Source organism: Erinaceus europaeus, chromosome 18 (genome assembly GCF_950295315.1).
Source record: "Erinaceus europaeus chromosome 18, mEriEur2.1, whole genome shotgun sequence".
NCBI lineage: Eukaryota > Metazoa > Chordata > Mammalia > Eulipotyphla > Erinaceidae > Erinaceus > Erinaceus europaeus.
The window spans coordinates 24,849,576-24,869,554 of record NC_080179.1 but is presented as its reverse complement, the minus strand read 5'-3'; the positions used below and the strand labels follow the sequence as shown (position 1 = coordinate 24,869,554).

Here is a 19,979-nt window from a genome sequence, read left to right as displayed (position 1 = left end):
TCCATATCTCCTTATGCACAGAGAATGAAGACTAGAAGAATTGACCCCAAAGGTAGTCTCTCAAGCAGAGACATATCATCTCTCAAGGTAAAAGTGGATAGACATCACAAGAGGGAGAAATGGAATGGAAGGAGAAGGAGGAGAAGGAGAAGGCTGTGATAAGAGGCCTGGGGGGAGAGGGAGAGGGGAGAGACATCTGAAATGTGAAACATGAATTAACTTACCAAGGTCACTCAGCTAAAATGTGGAGGAGTCAAGTTTTCATTCTGACTAATCAGATTCTGTAGTCTGTGCTTTCTTCCTTTGTTTTATTTTATTTATTTTTTCTTTTTTTATTTAAGATAGGATTAATTAACAAAACCATAGGGTAGGAGGGGTACAACTCCACACAATTCCCACCACCCAATCTCCATATCCCACCCCCTCCCCTGATAGCTTTCCTATTCTTTATCCCTCTGGGAGTATGGACCCAGGGTCATTGTGGGTTGCAGAAGGTGGAAGGTCTGGCTTCTGTAATTGCTTCCCCACTGAACATGGGCGTTGACTGGTCGGTCCATACTCCCAGTCTGCCTCTCTCTTTCCCTAGTAGGGTGGGTCTCTGGGGAAGCGGAGCTCCAGGACACATTGGTGGGGTCTTCAGTCCAGGGAAGCCTGGCCGGCATCCTGATGACATCTGGAACCTTTTCCTTTGTTTTATTTTATTAGATGTTGCTTCATAGCTACAGGACAGTTTTTTTTCTTTTTCTGACTTAGTGATTTAGTAGCATGTATAAGATTATAAGAGAACTGGGATATAGTTCTGCAACACTCCACCACCATATATTTGTGCCTGTACCCCACCAACCCCCTATGGTAACTGCTAGAGAGCTACCACAGTCTCAGATGTGTTGACTTTTCTTTCTTTCTTTTTTTTTTTTTTTTGCAAGTTCATGTGTTTGATTCTTTATTTTCCAAATATGAGTGAAATCCTCCAGTAGTTATGTTTTACATCTCCTTACTGCTTTACTAAGTATAATCTCCTTCAATTCCATCTATTCTAACCCAAAGGATAGAATATCATCTTTTAAAAATCATTAGTGATTTAATATTGATTTACAAAATTATACAATAACAAGAGTTTAATTCCACACCTTACCCACCATCAGAGTTCTGTGTCCCCATTTCCTCCACTGGAAACTGCATTAGTTCTCCCAAGATCACATAGATGGATTGATATAGATAGATAGATAGACAGACAGACAGACAGACAGATAGATAGATAGATATAGGTAACTACTTATATTTATATATATTTGCCCAACTTTTCCCAAGGTCCTGCATTTCTCTTCCTTTCTAAGTCATAGCTACTACTTCCAAGTGTTTTTCTTTTTTCTTTTTTTCTTCTCTTTTTTGGGTCTGGATGAATTGGTGTTTATGGAGGGCATAAAATTAGAAAAACAGACATTTTGAGACTCTTGTATTAAGGAAATTGCCTGCCTTCTCTTGTATATCATAAGTAATTTTCTTTCCCCTCTTCCCCCTCTTCCCAATGTGCAAGGGCCTGAGTCCAACCCCCAGTCCCCATCTGCAGGGGGAAAGCTTCAGGAGTAGCAAAGCAGGACTGCAGGTGTCTCTCAGTCTTTTCCCTATCATCCCTTTCCCCTTTCCATTTCTGGCTGTCTCTAATAAATGAATAAAGACTAAAAAAAAAGAGAGAGAGAGAGAGAGAGAGAGAGAGTACATTTGCTAATGTATCAATTATTGTCTTTAACTGGTCATCTTTTCTAATCTCTGTGAATTTCATCTTTTTTCTTCATAGATGGGAAATTTGCATTAAAATCATTTATAGCATGTATCTTGTTGAATCTTTCAAATTTACCTTTTTGGAAGTATATGTGATTTTTGATGCCAAATGTAAACAGATAATCTCATTGATCTCAAGCATACTGTCGGTTGAGGAATTGTTGTTGAGTAGTGCATATTTTCTATCATATTTTCTCTATGATGGTTACTTTTAGAAGTTATTGCAACAATGGCTAGTTGATGCCTTTTGTTACATAGCAAAATGGATAATTAAATGAGACTTCATTGAATGTAAGTCATAAACTTAAATATAAATTTACCTTTACAGTACTTGATTGTTACTGCTTCCTTCAAAAATAATCCAAGATAAATTCCAATGAACTGCACAAAGTGGAGAAGCTATAGGTATTACTTATGTGTATACATGAAGTTTAAAACCTTCTCCTCCTCTATTTTTGATAAATGCTGCATCTACTGCCACCCACTGTTCAAAAGAAGGGGAATGTTTTGCAAAGCAATCCCAAAACAGCTTATGTTTTCTTTTTTCCCCCTTTTGTTGCCATTGTTGTTTATCGCTGTTGTTGTTATTGCTGTCATTGTTGTTGGATAGGACAGAGAGAAATCGAGAGAGGAGGGGAAGACAGAGAGAGGGACAGAAAGATAGACACCTGCAGACCTGCTTCACCACCTGTAAAGGAACTCCCTGCAGGTGGGGAGCCAGGGGCTCCAACTGGGATCCTTATGCCAGTCTTTGTGCTTATTGCCATGTATACTTAACTCACTGCTCCACTACACAGCTCCCTTTTCCTTTTTCTCATTAGTGACTTAATAATGATTTACAAAATTATGAGAAACAGTGGTATAATTCCACACCATTCCCACCATCAGAGTTCTGTGTCCCCATTCCCTCAATTGGAAACTGCATTAGTTCTCTCAAGATCACAGATGTTGTCAGGCTGTGATGTGGAGGAGAGGGGAGAGAGAGAGAGAAAGAGAGAGAGAGAGAGGAGATCTGGAGCGGAGAGGGAACACAAGTCTTTAATCCCGTGGGCACCTCAGAGTTGGTGCCCACACCAAAGCAGGCAAGAGAGCGAGGGGCGGGAACAGGCACTCAGAGAATGTCCCAACTCTCCTAGGAACTAGCAATAGCCTGAGGGGACAACATGGCAGATGTGACTGCATCTGCACAATTTCCCAGCACACAGATACAATATACATATATATGTATATATATGTATATATATATATGACATAGATATATGATATATTTGCCCATTTTTCCTATTGTTCTGCCTTTTTTTCCTTTCTAACCCTCATCTTCACCTATTGCTACTTCCAAATGTTCTCTCTCTCTCTCTTTCTCTCTCTCTCTCCTCTCGCCAGGTTTTGGGGTCTTGATAAAATTAGAGTTCAGAGTCCTCTGGTCATCTTCCCTTAACATTCCCTTAGCCCTCCTCCTCTGGGGGTATGGACCAGTATTCTTTTGGGGGTGCAGAAGGTGAGATTTCTAGATACTGTAATTGCTTTCCTGTCTGGCATAGGCATTGGCAGGTTGGTCCATACCCCCAGCTTGTTTCTATTTTTCCCTAGTGGGGTAGAGCTCTGGAGAGGTGAGGTTCTAGAACACATTGGTGAGGTTGTCTGCCCAGGAAAGTCAGGATGAAATCACAGTAGTATCTGCAACTTGGTGACTGAAAAGCAGCAAAATACATAACAAAATGATAAAATTGAATAAAAAAAACGGAAACTGAAAAATAGGAATAGAACAGATGATAATAAAGATCTCAGGGTGGAGACATGCAAGGAAGTCTACTTTATTATGTTACTATTCTAGTCATTTTGTTTGAGTTTTATAGGTAACATGTAGGTACACTAAAAAAAAAACAAACATTGTTTGGGAAGATGGTGTCAGAGTTGAGAATAGGACTAGAAAGCTGAATTAGGGCAGAGTAGTTCCCAAACTTGAGGAAAGCATATGAATATCATTAACTGTTTACCCCATCCAGCTTACCTAAGGCTTATATATATTCATATTTGACTTGTTTTTTATTTCACTTCTCTAGGCCACTTTTTCATTAGGTAGAGACACATGCTGAGAGAGAGAGAGAATAAGAGAGAGAGAAAGAGAGAGAGAGAGAGAAGGAGAAGAAGAGAGAGACTGACACAAGAAGGAAAGATACCACAGCACTGGAATATCACTAATGTCATGGTCATACATAGAGGAAGGAACACACTCTACCCAGCCATCTCTCCGGCCCTGAGTGTCTTCTAAGGCTTGAATCCATCTTGAAAGTAGATTACTTTCAAGTGTGACAGAACTTTACATAATTTTCAATAGACACATATGCACATATCTAACTTGAGTACTGCTGCTAATTCGTCCTTTCCCTTTGCCTACCTTCTTTCATCTATGATTCTTTTTAGGAGAGAACATTTTTTCTAAAGTAAGATAAAAGCAGGTGGAGGAAGCACCTTATGGTGGTCTTTACTAGTTTTTTAAATATTTCTTTCTTTTCTTTTTTGTTGCCCTTGTTTTTTATTGTTGTTGTAGTTATTATTGTTGTTGTTACTGATGTTGTCATTGTTAGATAGAACAAAGAGAAATGGAGAGAGGAGGGGAAGACAGAGAGGGGGAGAGAAAGATAGACACCTGCAGACTTGCTTCACTGCTTGTGATGGGACTCCCCTGTCGGTGGGGAGCTGGGGGCTCCAACCAGGATCCTTAAACTGGCTCTTGCGCTTCGCGCCACCTGCACTTGACCCGACTCCTGTCCTTATTATTTTTTACAATACAGACTGTAAAGACAGCATTAGTTAGAGTCCTTACTATTCTAGAAATATATATATATATTCCCAGAACACTACTTAGCTCTGGCTTATAGCGATGCAGGGAACTGAACCTGGGATATTGGAGCCTCAGGCATGAGTCTTTTTGCTACCTTCCCCTTAGACTTTTTTTTTTTTTAGTACTGCTCATCACTGGCTTCCAGCAATACCAAAGATCTAATGAATCTAGGACCTTGGAGTTTCAGACCTGAAAGTCATTTTTGCATAACCATGATGCTGTCTCTGTTCTCCCTAGCCAAAATAAAAATGGTGTTCATATTTAGAGAAATTTTCTCTAAATATCAACACTATTTTTATTTTACATGGAGAGAATAGCAATTTCTAAATGGATATATTATAACTTGATGGGATTATTTTTTATCAACACATGTTGATAAAAATAGACAACAAATGACAGACAAATGGTAGAATTGAAGTCAAGTGTGGATTGCCTGCCCAGTGCCACACACAATTTTTTTTTTTTTTTTTGGCCTCCAGGGTTATCACTGGGACTCAGTGCCTGCACTATGAATCCACTGCTCCTGGTGGCCTTTTTTTTTTTTTCCTTCCATTTTATTGAATAGGACAGAGAAATTGAGAGGAGAGGGGAGTAGAGAGGGAGATAAAAGAAGAAGGATAGACACCTACAGACCTCCTCCACTGCTTGTGAGGTGACCTTCCTGCAGGTCGGGAACCAGGAGCTGGAACCAGGACCTTTGCATAGTTCTTTGTGTTTTGCATTATGTGTGCTTAGCCCAAGTGTACCACTGCTCAACACCCCATTCCACAAGAAAATTAAGCACTTTCATATAAACTGCTGAGCCTCTTTTGTTGTTGTTTCAGTTATCACTAAGCTGACTTTTTACCACCACTGGGGTTATCACTTGGGTTTGATGCCTGCACAATTCCACCATTCCCAAGGCCCTTCTTTCCTTCCTTCCTTCCTTCCTTCCTTCCTTCCTTCCTTCCTTCTTTCTTTCCTTCCTTCCTTCTTTCCTTCTTTCTTTCCTTCCTTCATTCTTTCCTTCCTTCATTCTTTCCTTCCTTCCTTCCTTCCTTCCTTCCTTCCTTCCTTCTTTCATTTCTTTTTCTTCTCCTCCTTCTTCTTCTTTTGTTAGTGAGGTAAGCAAGGGTTAACTTCTCAAAAGAAATTAAGGGCTAACCTCTCAAGTTGAATAAGAAGAATACAACAGGAGATACTTTCCCCCAGAATGCAACAGGAGACAATCTTCCCCCTCCCTTCAGCAAAGACAGGAATTTATGCTAAAAGTAATCAACTTGACCTTTGAAAACTACCAGTGAATCCTCTATCCCTCCTGATAGAAGGGTTTGATAAGCAAAATAAAGTATGCTTCATGTAGACAGAAAAATAAATAGTAACCTGTTATGTTTGTTGCTATAAGTTACTATGAGAAAGTTGATAACTGTATTAAGGTCAACAAAACAACAATAACAACAGTAAAAAAAACAACAAGGGCATCACTGCACTCAGGGTCCTGTTTTTTAGACAGGAGTCCAGTTGGGTACTGTCAGCTTAATAAACACTGCTTTCTGCATTAAAGCCTTGGTGTGTCCTGTCTCTCTGCTTGAGAATCTGATAACAATAGAAGTGACAGACAGAGAAATAGAGAGTAGGAGAAGCATTTGCAAAACTGCTCCACCACTCCTGCAGCTTACCCCCTTCATTTGGGGGCTTGCCAAGGACTTGAAGTCTGGCCCCAGTGCATTGTAACATGTGCACTCCACAGTTAGTCAACACCTAACTGCCTCTTGGATCTTGACAGCCTTACAAGTAGGTTGATTTTAAATTATTCTTCCTCATTTTAAAAGAGAAAGTGCATGGCAATGATGTAAACCACTCATTTTTCTTATTTTTTTTTATTTCCCATGTTCAAGTTTTAGCATATTAACTACCAGCAGAGCACTGACTGTTACTTTCAACCCAATAGACCCCTGCCAGATAGCCCTGTCATTTTGCAGATGCTTATTTTAAAGCTTCAGTGGGACTTACAGAACTATTGATTGAATATTGTTATATTGTCGTGAGAAAACTGAATGATTTTTAACAAATATTCTCCATCCTTGTTTCATGAATAAATATTGTATGCTACATTTGAGAGCTTGTTTAGAGGTTCTAGCAGAGGAATATAGCTACACATATGCTCTTCACAAAGACTGCTCAGTCTCTATTTGGAGAAGGTCATTCTCTTCAACCTGAGTACTTTGGGAAGGACACATATACAGCAGGAATGAGGGAGGAAGGGGACACCTGTCTAGTCAGCCAGATCACCAGAATCAACCCTAGCAGTCATTTGGATGACAGATGTCAGGTTACCCTCGCATCCTGAATAGTCAAGGATTTGAAGGAAGAAGCAGTCTCACTCAAAAGTCTTACTAAAGGTAATCCACACATAATACCTGACTAATGTAAGGATATACACACCCAGTTCCCTTTCTTAGATGTGGCTTAGAAGTTTCTTTGAGTTGGCTGAGGCTGCTGTTGGAATTGCTCTGTAGTTGAAGTTCTTCCTAACCTTGCTTCCTTACTTCTGTTTAGATGTAATTCCTGATAGTAATTTCCGAAGACCTCCCAGCACAAGTCCATATCTCTGGATTTCTGAGACGGAAGGAAATCTGGAGTTCATAGAAATGTAGAGGAAATTGGAGCTATCCTATGTTATATTGTCGTGAGAAAACTGAATGATTTTTAACAAATATTCTCCATCCTTGTTTCATGAATAAATATTGTATGCTACATTTTATATATTTCTAGTTATCTACAGTGAGATGGCAGTTTTCATAACAGAAAATCTTTTGCAAATGGAAGAACCTGTCTTTAATTTGAAATAATCGTAAATAAATATCCCTTCCTCTAATTCTCAAATAATGAACCTCACATTAAAGACAGATCAGAATTTCATTTGTTTTTTATATTTGCACATTTAATTTTTAAGCATTATACCAGAAACCACTAATATAAGCAGGTATAATATAATCAGAAGAGGATTATATAAATAAAAACTTTATACATGCAGTCTGCATCATAGTATCTCCACAGCACATGGGCAAATGACTCTATTATGTCAGAGGGGCAAAATCAGATATAGTAAATATTATGTAAATCTTACTTTTTAAAAGATTTTATTTATTTATTAATGAGAAAGATAAGAGGAGAGAGAGAAAGAACCAGACATCACTCTGGTACATGTGCTGCCAGGGATTGAACTCAGGACCTCATGTTTGAGACTTCAGTGCTTTATCCACTGCACCACCTCCTGGACCATGTAAATCTTATTGATAACATAATAATCACCTACACAAAAAAATAGAGAAAACAAAGCAGATATTGTAATGCTGTCTAACAAATGCATATAAATGCTTACTCAAATAAAAATTTATGATCTAGAAAGGATAGTCTACTACTTTTTAATCTTAGTATAAAAGACAGTTGTAAAAGAAGCAGGAGACTTGAGTCCGCTGTATATAGTGAAGCTACAGGGGACATTTGGACTTTACTCACTCATAGTGCAAGTTAATTTAAACCATTGTGTGCATTTCATTCTGTCTACTGGAGATAAATGCACAAAAGCTGTTCATTGTGAGTTTAACACTTAGTCTGTAATTTGAGGGGAAAAGTTACCATCATTTTTTTCATCTAAAGTAATCAAAAGATAGCATGACCACACTGGATAATGGCTATTCCAGGAAGGTACAGGGAGCCTCCTGACATCTCTTGTCATTAATGTTAAGAAGATGGAGAACGGATTTCTTTCCTACAGGCAATTCCATCTGTAGCACATCAGCACTTTACACTGCCTTTCAAGCACTTACTGAAAGTATAACATAGCCTCATGGAAAACTGCTCTATGTTTTATACAGGGGGAGAATTGTTTATTTTTATATGTGTGGCTTTAAAATGGTTTGTATTTCTGCTTAACAGTACAATTCTGGTTACTGCTACAATTTACTACAATTTATACGGGTTTTCTATAGAAATAATGCAAGTCAGTGTAGACTAATGTACATGCAATCGATTTCTTGGGAGGCTTTTAATCTCACATTCTTCCTGTACAGATCAATTGCTAATGAAGGTATTCAATTTCTTCCCTTAGAGTGTGTTTGGGAAAAGCATTAAGTGAAGAGATGACCACCTGTTTATATGTGTGCATTATTCATGAGGTTCTTTTTTTTTTTTTCCTGTGTGCATCAAATGCAGCAGTAATAGAGATCCCTGGTGGACCCTTACTATTTTTTGCTTGGGTTGTGTGCAAAAGCAATCTTATGTGCACAATCTTATGTGCGCTAGAAGGTTGTGGTGATTTCTTTTTTTTTTTTTTTTTCCTCTCCAGGGTTATTGCTGGGCTCGGTGCCTGCACCATGAATCCACCGCTCCTGGAGGCCATTTTTTCCCCCTTTTTTGTTGCCCTTGTTGTTGTAGCCTCGTTGTGGTTATTCTTATTACCATTGTTGATGTTATTGGTTGTTGGATAGGACAGAGAGAAATGGAGAGAGGAGGGAATGACAGAGAGGGGGAGAGAAAGACAGACACCAGCAGACCTGCTTCACCGCCTGTGAAGCGACTCCCCTGCAGGTGGGGAGCTGGGGTTCAAACCGGGATCCTTATTCTGATCCTTGTGCTTTGCGCCACATGCGCTTAACCCACTGCGCCACCGCCCGACCCCCTGTGGTGATTTTTTATGCAGAGAGCAATGTGAGTACATAACAATAAATTTAATAATTTAAAGTTTAATAGAAAATCAGACATCTAAAAGTTGATTCCTAGGCATGTTCTATGATGTTAATGAAAAATAAATCAGTATAGCTCTTTTAATCAGACCAGTGTTACTATTACAAAGATTTGCTTCTAAAAAAAAAAAAAAGGTCAGTGCTTTCCCATGATACAAAGAACTTTCATTCCTCTCTATCTGACCCTTCTCTCTTGATTTCTGGCTGTCTCTATCCAAAAAATATTTTCGGATAAAGTATTTTTTTTCTAAAGAGGCCTCTGTCAGATAAAGGAACAAGTATTTTTCTTTTTTTTTTTTTTTTGCCTCCAGGGTTATTGCTAGGGCTCATAGCCTGCACTAAGAATCTATGGCTCCTGGTGGCCATTTTTTCTCATTTTTGTTGCCCTTGTTATTGTTATTGTTGTCATTGCTGCCGTTGTTGTTGGATAGGACAGAGAGAAGTCGAGAGAAGAGGGGAAGACACAGAGGGTGAGAGAAAGATAGACACCCACAGACTTGCTTCACTGCCCATGAAGTGACCCCCTTGCAGGTGGGGAGCCTGGGGCTTGAGCTGGGATTATTACACTGGTCCTTGCACTACGCGCCATGTACGCTTAACCTGCTGTGCTACCGGCAACCGGCTCCCAAAAATATTTTTCTAAACCAAAACTAAAGTATTACTGAGTTGCTTAGCAATCTGGGAGAGATTTGTCCAAAGTAAATATTGAAAGCCAATATGTTAATATGATTCAAAAAGACTCAAATTTGTTAGTCTATTATATTAATGTGTGATTTCTCTACTGTTCTAGTCATAACAGTTATTCAGGAGAACATGATATTGCAACACATTTAATGAGAGAACTACTTTCTATTTTCTAAACTCAAGAAAATTATATACCATCACACCAAAGATCTTTATGAGGTGCAGAAAGTGGGAGGTCTGGCTTTTGCGATTGCTTCTCCGCTGGAAATGGGCATTGAGAGGACGAGCCATACCCTCAGTCTCTTCTTAGCTTTCCCTAGTGGGGTACGGCTCTGGGGAGGTGGGGTTCTAGGACTTACTGGTGATGTTATATCTGCCCAGGGAAGTCAGGTTGGCCTGATGGTAACATTTACAACTTGGTAGCTGAAAAGCATTAAGATCTAAAGCAGAATAAATAGTTTAGTAAGCAGGAACGTAAGGTAAGACTATATCAGATGATATTTTGAGTCTTCTGTTGGAAGAAGCTAGGAAGTTTATGTTAGGTATATTCCAAGAAGCCCAAGATTTTACTAATTTTTGCCTGAGCCCCACAGCTAACATGCAGGTGGGCTAAAAGTATTGTCTAGGGAGAATGTGTCAGAGTTGGGAATAGAACTAGAAAGCTGGATCAGGGTACAGAGTAGCTCCCATGTATGAAAAAAGTATATAAATACTGTTTTAAAAAAGTATATAAATACTGTTAACTGTAAACCCCTTTGACCTGACTTAGGGCCCATATCTATTTGTATTTAGCACAGGGGCCTATGCAACCTCTGCATCCTTGTAGGTCTGAGCTCACATTCCATGGTCATAACTATGAACATTCTAGACTGCATTCATTTCAGGACAAGTCTTCCTTGAACTACAGAGTATGTTGACCCAACCTTCCTTGAGAGATTTTCTACCATTGTTGTTCTACATTGACGGCAAGATTCTGTAGAGGCCCACAAGAGAGTTTATGATGTTCCTGATGGAGATGACCAGTATGATTTTTTGTTTTTTTGGTCATGGGTAGAGAGTGGAAACAAAGCTCAGTAAGTAATCTTAGCACTTATTTTGGTGCTTCTTACTGATCAAACACAAGTGGAAGCTAGAGGAAAATAAATTATACTGTAGCAACCTCTGTGATGAATTCTCTGAAAGTATAAAGTGAGGAGAAAGGTGGAAACTTGTATTGACGAGGCAAATAAAACATATGCTGAAGCAGACAATTTACCATCACAAATACATTAAATACTGATAAAGTTAACTTATTTTAGACCAGTGTCACCTCATAACCTTCTGAGATGCTAGATATATTAAAAAAGTACTAGGAATGTATATTTATTGAATATATATATATATATATATATATATTTGAAATATGGCCAGTAGGGGTTAGAAACAGAATCTTTATGTGCTTTACTAATTCAATTCAATTTAAATTGATATACTTTGTAGCTAGTGATTACCATATTGGTAATGCAGATTTACATAATTTTTTAAAAACTTTATAAATTGGAGGACTTATTGAAGCGCAGAGGGCTGGGCCCCTTCATTATAGTTTGTTACTATGCAGTTAGGTCTTCAAGTTTGAATTTCTGAGACATTCCAGGAGATTCTGATGCTACTGACCTAAGGAATACATCTTGTGAACCAGTATAATAGCACTGAATTATGTAGAAAATGTGAGTTCTTTTTCTCTATCCTTAAACTAAGACATCCATCTTCTCCTGATCAAGTGGGTAGCGAACTTCTATCTAACAAAGTAATAGAACCTAGATATAGACCAGGGCCTAAGGGATAGGGTACACGTATCCATAATTTAGGGGAAATATATACCTTAAAGTGTGCAATAATCTGCACTGAGTAGACTTAGACTCAGTAAGTGCAGCAAGCAAATAGGAAGACCTTAAAAAGACACCATAAAGTACTTAATCAAATATTTTCTACTTAGACCTAGATATGCTTCTCTCCTACTCCCTATTTTACCTCCCTCAATCACTTTAAATCCAGCTGTGTCAGATAAGGACTACAAAAGATAGATGGATGGCCCTTTGATTTTTTTATCTTTATTTTTTAATTTCTTTATTGGGGGATTAATGGCTTACAGTCAACAGTAAAATATAATACATGCATAACATTTTTTCCAGTTTTCCACTCAACAATACAACCCCCACTAGGTCATCCTCTGTCATCATGTTCCAGGACCTGAACCCTCCCTCCCACCCACCCCCAATACACCAACTCCAGTCCAAGTTTTGCTTAGTGTTTTACCTTCTGATCTTGTTTTTCAACTTTTGCCTATGAGTGAGATCATCCCATATTCATCCTTCTGGATGGCCCCTGTAGTCACTACCAGGCCACTACATCATCATCTGGGGCTCTAGTAGGGGAATCCTTGCATAGATACACATAATGGCTTCAGTACTTTTAAAAATATTAATTAATTCCCTTTTGTTGCCCTTGTTGTTTTATTGTTATAGTTATTCTTGTTGCCGTTGTTGGATAGGACACAGAGAAATGGAGAGAGGAGGAGAAGACAGAGAGGGGGAGAGAAAGTCTACCTGCAGACTTGCTTCACTGCCTGTGAAACGACTCCCCTGCAGGTGGGGAGCCGGGGTTCAATACCTTTTTAAGGGTAAAAGCCAATCTTATTTATATCTCAATCGAGGTGCTTATTTCTTCAATTGATTTTTGTGAAAGGGAAGAAGGGAGGGAGCAAAGAACAGTGACAGCATTTTGAATGAATGGGGCTTCTGAACTGTTTGAGAATCCAGTGCTTTATCCACTGTGCCACCTCCCGGACCACGTCTGAACTGTTTGAAGGTATTGTTTTTCTTCTCTTTTTTTCCTGTATTTTATATTTATTTTTATCTTTTACTAGTGATTTAAAAATGATTAACATGATTATAAGATAACAGAGGTACAATTCAATACAATCCCCGTCACCAAAGTTCCATGCCCCATCTCCTCCATTGGAAGCTTTCCTATTCTTTATCCCTCTGGGAGTATGAACCAAAATTATTTATGGAGAGCAGAAGGTGGGAGGTCTGGCTTCTGTAATTGCTTCTCCACTGGACATGGGTGTTTATAGGTTGACCCATACCCCCAGCTTGTTTCTGTCATTCCTTAGTAGGGCAGGGGTCTGGAGAGGTGAGACTTAGGGACACACTGGTGAGGTCCTCTGCCCAGAGAAGTCAGGCTGACATCATAGTAGCATCTACAACTTGGTGGCTGAAAGGCAGTATAATATATAGCAGAACAAATTGTTTAATAAGCAGGAACCCCAAAATAGGAATAGAGCAGGTAGAATTAGGGCTGTTTGTGTGGCAAGGAGAACTAGGAAAACTATTTTAGGTATATTCCAAGGGGCCCATGACTTCAGTAATTTTTTCCTGACCTTGTCTAGGAAGATGTCAAGAGTTGTGATTAGGGCTAGAAAGCCTCCAAATATGAGGAAAGTATATATAACTATTAACTGTAAGCCCCATCGACCTGACCTAGGGCCAGTATCTATTTCTATTTAGCACAAGAGCCTGTGTAAACTCCGCATCCCTGTCAGTCTGAGCTCGCAGTCCTTGGTTACAGCTAGGCATGCTTTAGGCTGCACTCAATTGTTCTTGAATAGTAGATTAGTCTGTCCCAGACTCTTTTCAGAGAGTGGGGTAGTCCCTACCATTGCTGCTCTACAGTGAGGGCAAAGTCTTGGAGGGGCCCGCAAGAGGGTTATGGTGATGTTCCTGATAGAAGTGACCAGTGAGGGTGGAGAGAAGAATCTATTAGAGGGGATGTTACTTTCAGGCAACCTAGAGTAGAATCCAGAAATGAGGATTTTGTAAAAGCTGAATGACTGTTGGATTGGAGTTGAAAGAATTTTCCATTAGCTAACATGTGATTTTAAAGTTATGTAGATATATGTTTTCTGAAAGATGAAGGTAGTTTCTGATTCTGAGTTTTAGGGGTTCTCTGAACACTTTTTCAATGCTTAGGGAAATCTGGTAGGTTTGCTAAGACTTATTTTACAAAATTAAGTGACTCCTATAGAATTAGTCATGTTTTTATCTTTGTTTTTTTATTTGAAATCTTAAAAGGTCTTTAATGTAAATCTTAAATTAAAAAATTCTTATTTTACAGAGTCACCAGTCTAGTAAAAATTAGAAATGAAAACACTTGTTATAGTTAGCAGGATGTATTTATTACTTTATATGATATCTAAAAGGTTTAATATATATATAAGATTTTGTTAAAAATAACTCTACACAGTTTTTGTCAGGTAGTGACAAATTGTTACTAATTAAAGCTATAAATTTTCAACCAAAATGCAGTGATGGAATTTTCAGAATCAAGCAATTAATCAGTTCAAGATCTAAAGCAGTTTCTACATTAAATCATTTTGAAGAGATAGAAAACTTAGAAGCTTAGGTAAAGCACCAACCAATCATTTCACCACATTAATACTGATTCCTCCCTGGTTCTCACCATATAATGGAGAGCAAGAGGAGAAAGGAATACTTCTAGAAAGAATCAAAACCCTGAAATTACGTTTGCTTAGGGAATCCCCCAAAGGCATCTTGGTCAGGTCAATAAATTTCTGAGGAACAGAAATTGTCAGATTATAATAATTAAGGCTCAAGAGCATGCATTCATAATAAAATGCAATTACTGATATTTAATTAATATTAAATGTCATACAGCATATGTAAAGCTTGTGATATATACCAATGGCATACATATTTTCTTTTTGAATCCTTAGGACTTTGTAGGCACAATAAAATCAGTCTGTATACAAGTAGAATAGAAGTTAGAATTCCAAACTACATGGGTATAACTGCATTTTGAATAAGTAAATATCCAACTACTTTATTTATATTTTAAAATAATTTCAATGGTGAAAACTAATGTTTAGTATTTTAGAGCTTTTCCAGCATAAAAATTTCACAGAATTGTATATGAGATTTGAAAAAAGCTTGAAAAAATAGGTGACATGGTAACTCGCATGTACTAATCTTATAAAACTTCACCACCAATAAACTTACACTTTTATCTCCCAATTCAGTTCTACTGATCATTTTTCTTTAAATGATAAAAACCATAAGGTATAATGAAAAATACTTCAAAGTGTCCAATTTCCCAAATAAGGTTCGAAACACTGACAATCCCTCAATACAATGATAGCCCTTGACTTTTCTAAATCATATTATGGCATGCATTTGTCAGAATTTATATACTCAACGTTACATTCTGGATAACTAATTAAAAACACACCAACTTTATGATGAAGTAAAAACTTGAGTCTATAGACATATTTTGTATCATGTAATTTTAGTAAATATATACTTTTTAAAAAGTGTACATAAGAAAATAGAGGAAAATATAGACCTTAACTGGGGTTCCTTTCATGTTTCTTATCCTATAAACTCATCTTGCTACACAGCTGATGCTTGTATGACACAAGCCAAAGAGATGAGAAACCAGGAATCCAAGAACAGTGAAACAACATGAGTTCCCAGAGTAAAAAAAAAAAACAATAATAAACAAATCCAAAAATAATATTCAGTCTTTCAAACTTGCTTTGAATGAGCCCGAGTCTCTATAGTTGAACTCAAAAGCACTTTTAAGGAATGTCCCATTCTCTTCACCCAATTGGCATCTCTATTGGCAAGTTTATGATTTAATGATTTGTAGCACTGCATTATATTTTGCCATCATCCCACATTAAGAAAATATGTGCTCTTTTTAACTAATTCCTATTAGTAGTAATTTGAATCCATCAAGTTAAAGAAGATAGAACATATACACAAGGAGGTCCTCTATTCTTACATCTCCATTTGAACCTCTCCCATCCTTCAGAAATGAAACAAGTCTTATTAGCCACGGAGAAATAGCAAGCAATATGTGAGCAAGTTTAACTCCCTCAGATTCTTCTGTAGAGATATTAAGGAATTGTTCAGGTTGAATGTATAAAGGTAAGAAGCAAATTTAGCATGGGGACTTCTAACCTCCATGCATTGTAAACAGTGGATTATTAAGTGGAATCTTTACTGTCTCTCATTTTTGGGGTTGTTTTTTATTTAAACATTTAAGATTTGGGAATATGTGAAGAAGGGGAGAGGCAGTTAATGCTATTAGATCTGACTCTGAATAGTTGCATTTTCCTCAACCTTATCAAAATAGGAATCTTCTTTGGTAGTTTGAACCCCCCTATCAGCATCTATCATACAAATATCTGATGTGTTTTTATCATTTTGCCTCAAACGGTAACTTTTATAAGCACGCTGAATGATGGTTGCTGAGACTGCCTCTTGTTTTCTCTTCAGAGTAGTTGTAATAGGCTCATATGTGATCTTAAAAGGGTTGGTTGACATAAATCCTGATTCTATCTCTGAAAGAACTTTCTCTACTTCCCCATCTTTACCCATGACTCTCTTTGTGAAAGCAAGTAAAATGTCAAGGCAATGAATTCTGTCCCCTACAGCCATGGGAAGATCCATGGCAACCAACTGGCCCTTGTTTGGTTTTTCTATGGAAAGAGGAGGGTCAAGAGCAGCTGCGAAGTCTGAAAGCTTGCTAGAGTCTATATACTGTGTTCTATCAGGGTCGAATCTCTTCCAGACCTGAAAAAACCTCCTAAAGTCATCTTCACTTAGTGACTTGGTTTTTTTTTTAAAGTCAAGATACAAGTACTCCATAACAATAATGATGTACATGTTTACAATGATGATCCATGATATGAAGATGTAACTGACAAAATAAATAATTCCAACAACGGGGTCACCACAGTCTCCCCTAACCTGAGTCCCAGGATTAATTTTTTCAGGGTCACAGTCAGGTTTACTGTAGAAAATTGCAAGAAGCATCCCATCCCAACCAGCAAATATTGTAACCTGGAAAAGACAGAGCATACTACTACCAAAAGTTTCAAAGTTGGATACATCATTAATTCCAAATTCCTTTTTAACATAAGCAAAATTATGCATCCCAAAAATGGCATAGACAAACATGACCAGAAATAGAAGAAGAATGGTATTCAACAGTGCTGGGAGAGACAGCACCAAAGGATGTATCAGATTATGTAGAAACCGGGGTCCTTTCCCAGGGCGTAGGATATGGAAGATCCGAAAAAGACGTATTAGCTGCACAAGAACAGGAGGTATAAGATAGAATCCGGTCATCGCTGGTATAAGCAGTCCTTGGTGTGAGAAAAGAAAAGATAGGCATAATGCTATTGAAATAAAATAAAATTTAGAGAAATAGAAAATAGTTCACATTTCATTTTTCTATTAAGATCCCCTTCTTAATTATTTCTATGTGTAAGTTAGTGCATATTTAGAGTTTGGATTAGTCAAATACTGATTGAGGCAATGTTCAGAATATCTGTTAAAGATCTGAAGATGATTCTTTGCATCATCACCTTCAGAACATCATCAAATACTTAAAGAATCACGGATGACATGAATCCATAACAGAGGTGGATACTCATATTTTTATGGTTGCAAATGGACCACGGAATTTGGATCAGTGCAATCTTTTATTTATGTATTACTGGATAGAAAAAAGAGATATATTAAGAGGGGAGGGATACAGAGAGAAAAAGAAGGAGAGAGATAGAGAGACAGACACCTGCAGCTATGCTTCACCACTCATGAAGCTTTCTCCCTGAAGCTGGGGACCAGGGGCTTGATTGAACCTGGGTCCTTGCACACTGTAATGTTAGTGCTTAATCAGGTGCACCACTGCCTGTTCCCTCAATCCAATCTTTATTGAATGCCTAATAAAGATGTCATGACACTATGAGAGGCATATTTTTTGTACTTTAAGACCTTATAATCAAGAGTGCAGAGGCAGACTTTAAAACTCATTATGATAAAATGTAGTTATCTAGCTGTTAGGTATAATAATAGAAATAACTAGCATTGTTCACAGATTCTAATTTATTTCATAAGTAGCATTTAGACTCTTAGGGGTTTTAAATCTGAACTAGATAATGAATCTCTGCCGGCAACATACTTTTTTTTCCTAGCCATGGTGGGTGGACTGTGGAAAGGAACTGTGGAAGGAAGATAAAACTATAAAACAAAATAAATCCATAATTATCAAAAAAGAAACAAAGAAAGAGAAAAAAAGAAAGCGAAAAGCACAAGGGATATCACCTGAAAACACTGGAGAAAGTATAATTCATTTAGAGTTGAATTGAGAAGATAATAAGAAAGGAGAAGCTCTGGGGCCAGTCAGTGGCCACCTGGTTAAGCATTCATGTTATGGTGAACAAGGACACAGATTCAAGCCCCTGGTCCCTGCCTGCAGAGGGAAAGCTTCATGAGTGGTGAAGCACTGCTGCAGATGTCTCTGTCTCTCTAGCTTCCCCCTCCCCTCTCAATTTCTGTCTGTCTCTAGCTAGTAAATATATATATATATTTAAAAAAAAATAAAGGAAGGAAGAGCTCGTTAAGCTTCTAAATGAGGGCCTATAGGTATTGTGTTTCATATTCGTTAAGGTTGGTCACTACCAATGTTGGCATGTTCTCACCTAAACTTTGGTCTTTCAAATTCTACTGTTAAACAGGAGCAAACCCCATTTTATTGTAGTTTTTTTCCCCTACATACCCATTAAATATTTTCATCTCTTTTAACTAAAATCTCAATCCTTCTTGAGGACACTATTATCCTTGAAACACTCATCTCCAGACCTGTCACTGTTCCCCCACTCCATATTTCTCAGGTAAAGAGAAAACAAATGAACATTTTTTTTCTTTGCAGTGTGATTTCTAGATGTACAGATCTCCCATGATTTTATAAAGCAAAACAAATTCTAAAACACTGTGGCTCTGCCACATGTGAATCATGTGGTATTCAACTGTAATTTACCATCTAAGATTTCTTGGCTCTAGGGTTGATTCATTTCTCTTCATTAATATTTACTGAAGACTTTTGAATAGTTGGTTTCTTCTAGTCTACTGCAGCCTGCTACCTACTATCAACAACCCATTCAAAATATAATTTCTCTATATTTGGATTTCCTAATCAGAATTATTTTTATATTTTTACTTAGATCATATATATTCATGACCACATGTTGGGCTCTGGATACCTAACCATTTGAGATATCAGATTCAAACAGCTTTCTCTTTGGAATTTGCTTGACTTCCAAGTCCAGCTCTCACTTAACTCATAGGGCTCTTTAGTTCCATACTTTTCTATATTCCCCCTATCACCCCTCTCTTCGTCTCCTACTCTTTTTGTTGTAGTTGTTGGTGGTGGGGTATTGTTGTTGTCACCACAAGTGTTTCATTAGGACAGGCTAAATTTTGAGGTTCAGGTTGAGGTAGAGAAAGAGAGAGAGAGAGAGGGAGAGAACCATCAGAGCTGTGACACTTCCCTTGTTTTGGCGGGAAATCTCTGGAACCTGGGTCATGATCATGACACAGCACACTCACTGTACAAATGAGCTCTCTTGTTGGCCCTGCATTTATATGTTTCTGCTTCTAGCTTCTTGTGTTTGTCTATCAATATTCTGTTGCAATGCTTCCAAATTAGTGAGTGAATTTTCTGGAAGTGTAATAGTTCACCTTTTCCTCTCCTGTCTACAAAGAATGGTGCCTAGCAATATAAAGTTATATACTGCACCTCCTTTAATAGATATTATATTTTAGAATGTATGTTGAAGTGAGAGAAGCAGACAGCAAACTGATTTTTCTCTACCGAAACTACTTGTATTCTAGATGTTTTTATTTGGCTACCAATTTATCCAGTAGGTATAAAGATTTTATTTCTACCATGAAGACTTCTCTGACTTCAGAGTATTGACTAGGGATATGCTCACTCTGTCATGCTAACATAGTGCCCTGTGCTTCTCTCCTTAACAATAACTTAATAGGACAAGATTTAAATGCAATCTAATTAATTGACCCCTTAATAAATTA

The 19,979-nt window shown here is 37.8% G+C and overlaps 1 protein-coding gene across 2 annotated transcripts in view; it reads right to left on the bottom strand.

Moving 5' to 3' along the window:
* Positions 1–12,108: 12,108 nt before the first annotated feature.
* Positions 12,109–19,979, bottom strand: part of SCN7A (sodium voltage-gated channel alpha subunit 7) — a 105,425-nt gene continuing 97,554 nt past the window's right edge. For both annotated transcript variants that reach the window (XM_060177771.1, XM_060177770.1), the window contains one exon: positions 12,109–17,248. In XM_060177771.1, coding sequence (XP_060033754.1) covers positions 16,185–17,248 — 1,064 coding nt within the window. In that variant the 3' untranslated portion in view covers positions 12,109–16,184. The remainder of the gene's footprint in view (positions 17,249–19,979) is intronic.